Below are 10,859 nucleotides of genomic sequence, written 5' to 3'. Positions count from 1 at the left end.
TGTGTGTGTGTGTGTGTGTGTGTGTGTGTCTAAGAGTAAAGCATATTTGAATCATTGACGAACATATGGAAAGTCATATTGTTAAACTAATTGCAATTTGTGCTGAAAGTTAGGTATAAAATAAATGATACCAAACATGTTGAAATAATACCTCACCAATGTTTAGCTAACGTTGATAATTCACGTTAAAAACCTCATCCAAATAGTTTCAGAAAACCCTTGGATTATGGAGGATTCGTATCTATATGAGATGAGAGGTACTAAGAAAATTTCGGCCGAAGACTGTGTAGCGGTGTATTTTATCCTCTCAAACTCATTCAATTTTGTCTTGCTAATTATTGGCCTGCCTGTTTTGAACACGAATGGCATCTTTTATCCCTAGGTAACCAATATTACGCACACTCTCTTTCATGGTGAATTCAATATCTAGTTTATATACCACATATTTCAAGGTGTTAAATAACAATAAACAGTAATAACCTTCAACAATCTGACATCTTAGATTATCTACTAGTTCACATGATTCGGCGTCATGTAGATATTTGCTTATATCTGTAATAAATGGAACCGTATGCCATTAACGAATTCATGGGATATTGTGAGTTACGAGTCTCTCTGTATAAACATATGGATATTTTATATATATCATGCAAACTATAACCCTTGATGCATTGATTAATAACATATTCATCGTTCTAGTGATTATATTTGTAGTCATTATAGTATTTACACAATTATGCGGATATCATTAATTGCACTAGTATTTATTTTATCCTTCTCTGTTCATAGACTATATCAGTTAATCAACCTATGTGTGCTTGTGTGTGTGTATATATATGTATATATGTGTTTGTGTGTGTATTTGTATATACATGTGAATACGGAGAGAGAGAGAGAGAGAGAGAGAGAGAAGGAGAGAGAGAGAGAAGGAGAGAGAGAGAGAGAGAGAGAGAGAGAGAGAGAGAGAGAGAGAGAGAGAGATGGACAGAGAAATAGATTAATGTGACTCTTTCATATATATAATATCCTGCATGCCGTTATCTATTAATTGCGATATTGATTTGGATACAGAAGCAAAAACTTTAAAATTTCACTTACGTCTGTAATGATCCACATGCGGTCCAGGCATTAATACGGTTTCGTAGTCCAGGTGCGTATAATTATGTAGACGGCATGTTTGTCCGAAATTGTCGTAATCGTATGATTTACATTCGAATGTCACTTCTTGTACACAATGTCGAGCACAATCTTCTACGCTTGAATTTGTCACTGTCTTTAATGGCAACGTTGATAAGTGTGCTTCTCGCATGCGTATAAATAGGCTTCTGTATGGCTGGATACTCACTGAAATATAAGAAAAATAAGAGAATTAAATATAAAGAAAATGACAACTTAATTATCGTTAAATTCATATGAGATATGCGTCTGGGTGTAGTATTTGGTCTGCACGTGCATAGCTTTACAATTATTAACAAAATTGTGTATTCCACACACACACACACACACACACACACATACTCACATACACACATATATATATATATATATAACGACGGGCTTCTTTCAGTTTCCGTCTACCAAATCCACTCACTAGGCTTTGGTCGGCCTGAGGCTATAGTAGAAGACAGTTGCCACATAGTGGGAATTAACCCAGAACCATGTGGTTGGAAAACAAGCGTCTTATCACACGGCCACGCCTGTAGCTGCTTTGTTTATATTCAATGAAAAATACTTTATGTCCATAGGCCTTAGAAAAATATGAACGTTTCTAGATGAATGAATCATTGTGAAATATTTCACATTGTAATATATTTCGCTTGAAAGCCGACTTCTAAGAATTTGAATATTTTGTCATTCTATTATAAATTCAGAGCCTTCAATAAAAATAATTCATTGCTAAACGTGTGATATATACTCTTATTTCTTAATCTTGAAGTAGCGGGGACGTTTGAACACTGGTGTTTAATATTAGAATATATAGTTTCTTCTATACTTTATATTGAATCATACCAAGAAATAGTGTGGATAAAAATTCCTCGAGTCAGGGTATGCTATTCTTTCGTACAGATTATGGTAAAAATGACCTTTATTGTTGTTATGTCTCAAGCTACTGCTATCTAGCACCTTCGAATGATTTCTACTCAACCGCTACTCAACAGCTACTCGACTGCTACTCAAAACTCTACCACGCCCAGAATACCTCTATTTATATGTCTTGGGAGATCCTACTTCTTCGCCTGGGGGCGTCGACACAACAATTTTTAATAAAATACAAAATCAATATAAGGAAATACGCTCTAATGTTTATATAACTACATTACGTTTCATCTTGCTAATTTAGCTGCAAACATAATTTGGAATGAGTTATTGTCCCTTCTAAATGTATAAGGATACCAAATTGTGATGAGGGATGCATTTACCTAAATTTTGAACATCACAAATCATATTTTTTCAATGACGATCCAAAAAATATGCGACACCACACAAAATGGGATTTATATTGAGTAATTTGATGGATGAAAACTTCATAGCGAAATACAATATACTGAGTCCCACGCTCTAGCATCATTACCAGTTCATTGAAAGTGGATGAAGCGGTTCACTTTTCTGCGCTGTTTGACGCATTAGGTGCGATAAATGGGACAGGAAATATATACGGCAATTGTAAAAGTTCCTTTAGGGATGCATATATGTTTTAATTGCCGTCCAGTACACTAGTGAAATTTTTACACACAAATTAACAATCACTATTGTAGTAGTAGAAACGTTGCTTGAAGAGCATTTGATCTGGTTTTGTTTTATGGAAGTGAAGCAACTTATTTGCACGCTAGATTTATCAAAATAATTAGAGGTTTTTTTCTTCCAGATATGCTGTCAAGAGGACTCGGTGAAAGAGGACATCGTGTAATAAGTTTTTCATGTAATTAATTTTAGGCACTTTCCTCTAATCATATGTCTACATAAGGTTTGCAATTAAATATGCCACGTTATAAATTATTGAATAGCTTAGCTATGCAACAATATAAACATGTATTCAGCCTCACTTTGCTACTGCATTTTTATATTGAGGTAATACATTTATGGTAATAATATTGTGAGGGATATATGTTTTAATTCAAAGTACAGCACAAAGAGAAAATTTACTTCAGCGCATGTGATACATGGGAAAATACATTGACTGTTTTTTCGTCGTTTCATTGTGGGATTTAGATTTTTTTACGATGTTTTTTTTTTTTAACCTAGCACGAAATATTGTTTAGATTGTAAAGTATAGTCATTAACAGCATATTGCATGGATTGAAACACGAGCTGCAATTGATACACCAAAGAGCAATTTCCTAATAAAGAAAATGTTTACATGCATAATAGATTTTGCATGAAATTAATAGCAAAAGTTCTAATAGGCGAACAACTCATATTTTGGTGGGATCTCCGAGAATTAAGTACAATGATGTCGTTCCGACATATTTGAGAATTGGATTCAGTTCAAAATATACACTGATACGCACATAGATAAATGCATGCATATACACTCATACATACACAGGCACTTATATATATCTATTCAGAAACACGTATACACACATACATACATCATTACACACACACACACACACACACACACACACACACACACACACATTACTTCAAAGAATGAAAATATGTGAACGAAGCCACGAAGCCACAAAGCAGCAAATAAAACCCAAAGAGCATGAAAATATCCATAATTTCATGTGTTCATGCACGAAATGAAGTTCTTATTCCTTACATGATGAGTGCATTAAAATATTTGATATATCGATTAACAGGCATCAAACAATGTAGGAGCCAATTGAGGTATGAACATAAGTTCATGCAGTTCACTTTCTGGATATCACAAACTCAAGTGAGCAGAGTCCACGAACGCCAATCTCACCTCTGTCATGTACTAAACACTGACTCGCATGCCTTGTTTCTCTTCACATGTAAATGAATGTAATCATCCACTTTTCGTGGTAGGGACCCGGTTCCCTAGTTAGGCGGGGTTTTTTTCTGTCAACATTCGCTGATTAGAAGACTAGGTACGATGCACGCAAACGCTGTGGCTGTAACAGCAAGTTTTGGGGCGATGAACATCTGGGGTGGCTTTATATTACATGTGTATTCTGCAGGCTCTGATGTTAAGAAGACTGCATTCCTGGAACAAGGCAAGAGCCAGATAGAGTGGCTGATTGTTTTATTGTTTTATTCTTTTACTTGTTTCAGTAATTTTACTTCGGCCATGCTGGAGCACCGCCTTTAGTCGAGCAAATCGACCCCAGGACATATTCTTTGTAAGCCTAGTACGTCTTCTATAGGACTCTTTTGCTAGATTACTAGAATACGGGGACATAAAGACACCACCATCGATTGTCAAGCGATGTTGGAGGGGGGACAAACACAGACACATAAACACACACACACACACACACACACACACACACATATATATATATATGACGGGCGTCTTTCAGTTTCCGTCTACCATATCCACTCACAAGGCTTTGGTCAGCCCGAGGCTATAGTAGAAGACACTTGCCCAAGGTGCCACGCTGTGGGACTGAACCCGGAACCATGTGGTTGGTAAGCAAGCTACTTACCACACAGCGACTACTTGTTGAGTAAAATGATGAATGGAACATCTACGTTGGTGTTCTATAAATAATTAGCGGTGGGCAAAAGCGATGACTTTCATGGGGTAAATCTGAGCGACGATACAATTCAAATCGCTTAGCAGTATTTCGTCCCTCTTTACTTTCTGAATCCAAATTCCGCCGACAGCTTTGATTTTATCCTTTCGTTAAGTTCTAGTTGAGCACTAATGTCAGTGTAACTGACGACACTCCTTCCGCAAAATTTTGAGGTCGATAAATAAAGTACCTTTTAAGTAATAGAACCAATAATATTACTAACCTGCTATTCTCAATGCAATCTACCGTCTGCTTAAATCAGAAACCATTATTATTATGATCGTTGAAATGTCACCAAGATGTTTATTTCAAATACACTACATATAATGTTATAATAAACGTTACAATATTTTGAGCAGATTATATCAAACACAAAAGATGTAATTACTCGTGAATTTTTACTATTGTTCAATTATTTATTTATATTACAGACTATTTAATTTCGATTTTTTATTTTATTTTATGTCGCTCTCTATTCTTTTAATTTCTGCTTCCTTTTCGTAGACGTTAGTCACGAAGACGTGATTTTTCTGGAAATATTCCAAATGGCCTTTGTAAATTATTTCGTTGTTGGTGACCATTTGAAAATATTTCACAAGAACAAGGAAAAATAAGTGACAATGGTAACAATATTTTATAAAAAATACAAAAACTAAACTCAAAACAAATGGGAATAGTATAGTTTTTGCTGATAATATTGTATTTAAGTTAGTTTCATTCAATAATCATAAAGAAATAAGAAAACAACGCTATAACGACAATAATCAAACGATTCACATGAAATGTGGAAGCAAACATTTGAAGCATACAACAATAATCTCCAATACAAATAAATACAAGACATACGTTCACCCTTTGCAACACAAAATGTAACAGAAGATAAACAGAAAACTAAATATATAATTAATGGTTATCAGACAATCATCGTCCTAACAGACAACCATATTGTGTATTAGTGAAGTGGATAACAGAATAAATTTAGTAAATAAATTAACTTTGTTGATGAACGTTACACCTGTAATTAGAGGAACAAGTCACTTCACCGTTGAAATGCAGTCAAAATAATTAAAACTCGAATGAGCAGAGTGTGAGTGATCTTTATCTACGCGGTTGATGAACAATTGAGACTATCGCTAATTCAGACGGTAAAGTAGTATCAATTAATCGTTCCAATTTTGCTTTAGAAAATTATAGAAGGTAAAAAAGGGGAAATATCTCCAACGCAGAATATTATAACAGTGCGAAAAAGCACTGGAGCAGCAGATAGTGATGTAAAACTGAATGACAAATTAATTCTACTACCCAAATAAACAGCAATAAAGTCAAGATATTGAGCGTAGTCATTCGACATTGTAGTCATGGCAGACGAACTTCTCTCAGTTCACCCATGTACCGAACATGGAGGAATACGTAGGTTAAAGCAGTCCTAAATAATGATGTTAGAGACGGAAATGAAAGATATCTCTGAAACTTTTTACAGTAAATCTGCCGTGTGAAAATTAGACCTGGAAGATAAAGCAGCGATTTTCATTTACTGAAATTTAGCATTAACCAAAATGCATACCCATTTAGTAACGTTAATTAATTCCTACTATTGTTACAAAATGCGGAGTAGGAGAATGGCAGAAACGTTTAAGTGCTGGAGGAGTGATTGGCGGTATTTGTCCTGGCTTTTAACTTTCTGATTTCAAATCCTAACGTAGCAAATTTTGCGCTTCATCCTTTTGAGTTCGTTAAAATTAAGTTCCAGTCATATATTGCTATCGAGGAAATCAACTTGTATCAAAATATGAAGGCGATTGCTTAGTAGAATCGTCATTGTGTTGCACAAGGTACCTTGGAATGTTGAGTAACAGCCTTTTACATTTTGTCATAATATCATTGTCGTCATGTATCGGACGTCTGCAGAGCGTAACGACTCTAAAACGAAAGTTTTTCAGCTGCCTTGCCAATGTGTCCAACCAACTCGTGATATTGTCCATCCGTTGCGTTCTTCTACTCTTCATTCTATGCTTATTTTTCCGGACATCTGTTTCTTCGAATATGACTATAATAGATGAGCTTTTGATTTTTTCTCAATGTTCAGGAGTTGTTGCTCAGCTCCTTGTTGTAATACACATTCAGTTTCCCAATAGTCCATGTAATAGTCCCCTAGCATTCTCCTATACATCGACATTTCAAACGCATTGATTATTTTCTCTTCAAATTCTTTCAAAATTCATACTTCGCAACCGCAAATGTCTATTTGGCCAAAAGAACGCCCCCACTAGCCTTGCCTTATATTTGGGACATTATAGCTACTCCAGATGTCAGCAAGCATTTCTATGGATACTTTGCCATCGCTATCCCTGTCATGATCTTTTCCTTACATGTAGCTTCAAATATAACTCTTATCAATATATCCTTATTTCCATACGTCTGGGTGAAAAGAAGTACCAGTAAAGTACTGGTGTCAATGTAAATTAATAAGTATCTCCATAAAAAAATTTCACTACTTGTGCCTAAATAAGAACCATCAGTATCCTTCAGATCAGTTCTTTGCAGTCTGTTGATCTATTTCGATAAATATCTATCAAATATATTGCGTACTGCAAAAACCTAAGTGAAATAGCAATGCATATTTCCGAATTCTTAATATTATTTTTAAGTAAATAGAGAAAACTTTCTATGTTCAAGTTTAACAAAATCCATTTCATTGTAATTTTGTAAATTTATTTTTACAGAATATTTTTCCTGTCAAATTTTATCATTTTTATATATTTTCAATTTCTTTCTTTCTTTCTTTCTTTTTTTAGCAATATTTATTTCGTTACAAAGTTGCTTTCGTTTTTTTCTAAATATTTATGTTAATGTCATATATTGACATACATACATACGTTCACACACACATACATGTGTATATACATGCATGCATGCATGTATGTATGTATGTATATAATATATATATATATATACATATATATATATAGTCTTTTTCATATATCAACTTATGTCAAAGCAAACTACTCAGACATTGCATCTCGAAAGTATTTCGGGTGCCAAATAGCCTTTCAGTTTATAAATCTCCAGGCGTCGTTTATTCATCTTTTCTTGTTTTATTTCATATTATTTTCCTTGTTCTTTTTTTTTTATTTTGCTTCGATATTTTAAAATTCATCTCTATTCTTTATTTTTATTTGTTTTTATTTTTGCACTTGTTCCTTGCTTTAAGGTTTTAAACCTATCTGGCTTTTCTTATGATTGACAGAAAGTAATTGAGGTCTCTTACTAGTCTCATGCTGCTCTGATACGATGCCAAGTGATGTACTAGTTAAACCAAAATTAAACAAATAAATATATTCTCAGTGTGATGGAACAAAGCCAACTTACACAAGATATTTCTGAAAACCGATCAAGTATTCATATTGTTATGAAGGGAGTGGAATAATGTCGTATATATTTCGGAGGCGCCTGAACAATGAATTGTAACATGAGCCAACTAGGGAGTGACTACGGAATTGTTCATGCTGCGTAATGTATCCATGAAATCTACATCTACTATCTTAAAACAAGGAAAACGCCTCAGACAATACATCTCAGCAAAACTATAAGGAAATCAGATTCTAACAACTGGAATGCTTTTACCACAGACCCGCTTGATCAATGTTACTCTGGAGATAAGCAGTAGCAGCAACAACAACGACAACTGAACATTTATCTTTAGGTGTTCAGAGAAATGTTAGACCATCAGAGAAATTACTTGGCGGAATTTTGTTACATCTCTTTTACGCAAATTGTTCCCAATGTATAGATCTCTATTTTGTATTTAATTTTCCTAAGTTTAATGATATAATACTTAATAGTATATCAATTAAATTAACTGCACCTCTCACCCGGAATAAACGCGATACGGAACACCCATCTCGAGCGGTCAGTAGGCAGAGTCGTTAGTGCATCCGATAATTTGATTTACGACAATTGTTCTGATTCTTTGGGGTTTAAGATCAAATACGAGAGAAGAATTTTACTCTTCATCTATTCGGGGTCATAAACATGAAGTACCAATCCTGTATTGAATAAATTCTTCTTTCTTTCACATACTTTCTTCCTGTTTGCTTTTCCTCTGTTTCTAAAAGAAATCGGATGTAGTCAACCTGGAAAAGGATGAGATTCTCTTGTTCTGAATAAACGTATCTAAACACGCCATACATTACAATGGCACTTCTACGAATCCATTAGGTGTTGAGATCCAAAGGCAAAGCAAGCATGGAACGCCGATTTAAGGTAGAGAGTTTCTAGAAAAGGTATAAGATAATTCAAAATGTTACCCCCTCTTATTAAAAATGTTATATTTATTATCGAATATATAATCAAATCTGTTATTATGCAAATTATTATGCATAGCATTTTGTGTGTTATACGTTCAGAAATTCAGTTGGAAAATAAAAATTCTCAATTGATATTTCGCTTATTTTTGAAAGGAAGCGTACCGACGCACAATTTCTTACAGTAACTGACGTCTCCGCCAAACCCATCCTGGCTTAATTTCACACCCATTGCTTATAAGGAAAAGCTAATGTTTTATATATATTTCATGTAAGCAATTAAGGCGGTGAATTATTACAATCGTAGGAGTGTCGGGCTAAATGCTTAATGTTGTTTATTTATAGCTCTTTAAGTTTGAGTTCATCTTCAGCAGAAGTTATCTTTCATACTTCTGGAGTCGATAAGATAAAATACTAGTTAAGTAGTAGAGACGATGATAACACTCAAAGCGAAGGTTTTGTGTCTAAACCAGAAACAATATTCTTATTAAAGTATTAGAAAGACGATGAGCTGGCAGAATCATTAGCATGCTGAGCAAAATGCTAAGCGGCATTTCGTCCGTCGTTACGTTCTGAGTTCAAATTCCACCGACTTGCCCTTTCTTTCTCACGGCATCTATGAAATAAGTACCAGCAACGTACTGGTGTCCATGTAATCGACTACACCTCACAAAAGTTTCAGGCATTGTACCTCTAGAAAAAAAAAGGTTATTAAAGCATTTGAAAGGCGATGACCTGGAAAAATCGTTAGCATTCCATGTAAAATGCCTAGCTGTATTTCATCTGTCTTTACGTCTTGAGTTCATATTCCACCAAGGTTGAATTTCCTTTGTATCGTTTCGGGGTCGATAAAATTAATAATTAAGCGCTGGGGTCAATGTAATCGAATTATCTCTTCCACCGAGTTTGCTGGCCTTGTGCCAACATTTAAAATGAATATTATTATTAAGATATTAGAAAGGCGGCGAGTTGGTAGAATCGTGTGCGTACTGGGTATAACGCCTAGCGGCATTTCTTCTGGGTTTACGTTCTGAGTTCAAACACTACCGAGGTCAACTTTTACTTTCATCCTATTGGGATGAATAAAAGAAATACCACTTGAATACTGATAATCGACTAGTCCCTTCCTCATCGCCAAAATATTCAGGCTTTGTGCCTACAGTAGAAACGATTAACTAAGCACTAGTCGAGCACTCGGCTACTCATATGTAAATCTCCGAAAAACATATTGTTTCGTGTAATAACCTTTTCTAATCTACATACAAGGCCCAACATTTTGCTGGAAGGGTTAGTCGATTACAACGACCCCTGTACACGACTGGTATTTATTTCAACGATCCTCGAAAAGATGAAAGGCAAGGTCTACCTGTGAGGAATTTGAACTCACAATATAAATACGCATGAAATATCGAGGCGAGGTTTCTCCTGCGTAAAAAGTATTCAGCTATTCGGGAACTTTCTTTGCCACGTCTAATAATATCAGTAATATACAAAGACTACAAAAGAATTAGAATAGCACAAACTTTAGGAAAGAACCAGTAGAGAAAAATCCCTATATATATTGCTAAATATTAAGCTTTACAAACATATAAACATATGCAAACACACAGGCATATATTTCAGCATACATATACACATATATTCACATGCATGCACATATATTCATACACACATATATAAGTATGTGTGAATAAATAGGTGCTGTGTTTACATTAAATCTTGCCGTTTACATTCGCAAGTTTATGTAAAATTCAATGTAATATGTTGAATTGTCTATTTAAAACACTTCTCCGCCTGATTTCTCTATCCCTCTCTCTCTCTCTCTCTCTCTCTCTCTCTCTCTCTC

The 10,859-nt window shown here is 34.7% G+C and overlaps 1 protein-coding gene across 1 annotated transcript in view; it reads right to left on the bottom strand.

Annotated features, from left to right (window-relative positions):
- Positions 1-10,859, bottom strand: part of LOC106869508 (uncharacterized) — a 526,190-nt gene that overhangs the window by 509,636 nt on the left and 5,695 nt on the right. Inside the window, exon 3 of the mRNA XM_014915276.1 lies at positions 1,099-1,346. Coding sequence (XP_014770762.1) covers positions 1,099-1,346 — 248 coding nt within the window. The remainder of the gene's footprint in view (positions 1-1,098; positions 1,347-10,859) is intronic.

The sequence above is a fragment of the Octopus bimaculoides genome, chromosome 1 (genome assembly GCF_001194135.2).
Source record: "Octopus bimaculoides isolate UCB-OBI-ISO-001 chromosome 1, ASM119413v2, whole genome shotgun sequence".
NCBI classification, from domain to species: domain Eukaryota; kingdom Metazoa; phylum Mollusca; class Cephalopoda; order Octopoda; family Octopodidae; genus Octopus; species Octopus bimaculoides.
The sequence above is the reverse complement of the archived record's forward strand: the minus strand, read 5'-3'. Positions and strand labels throughout refer to the sequence as shown.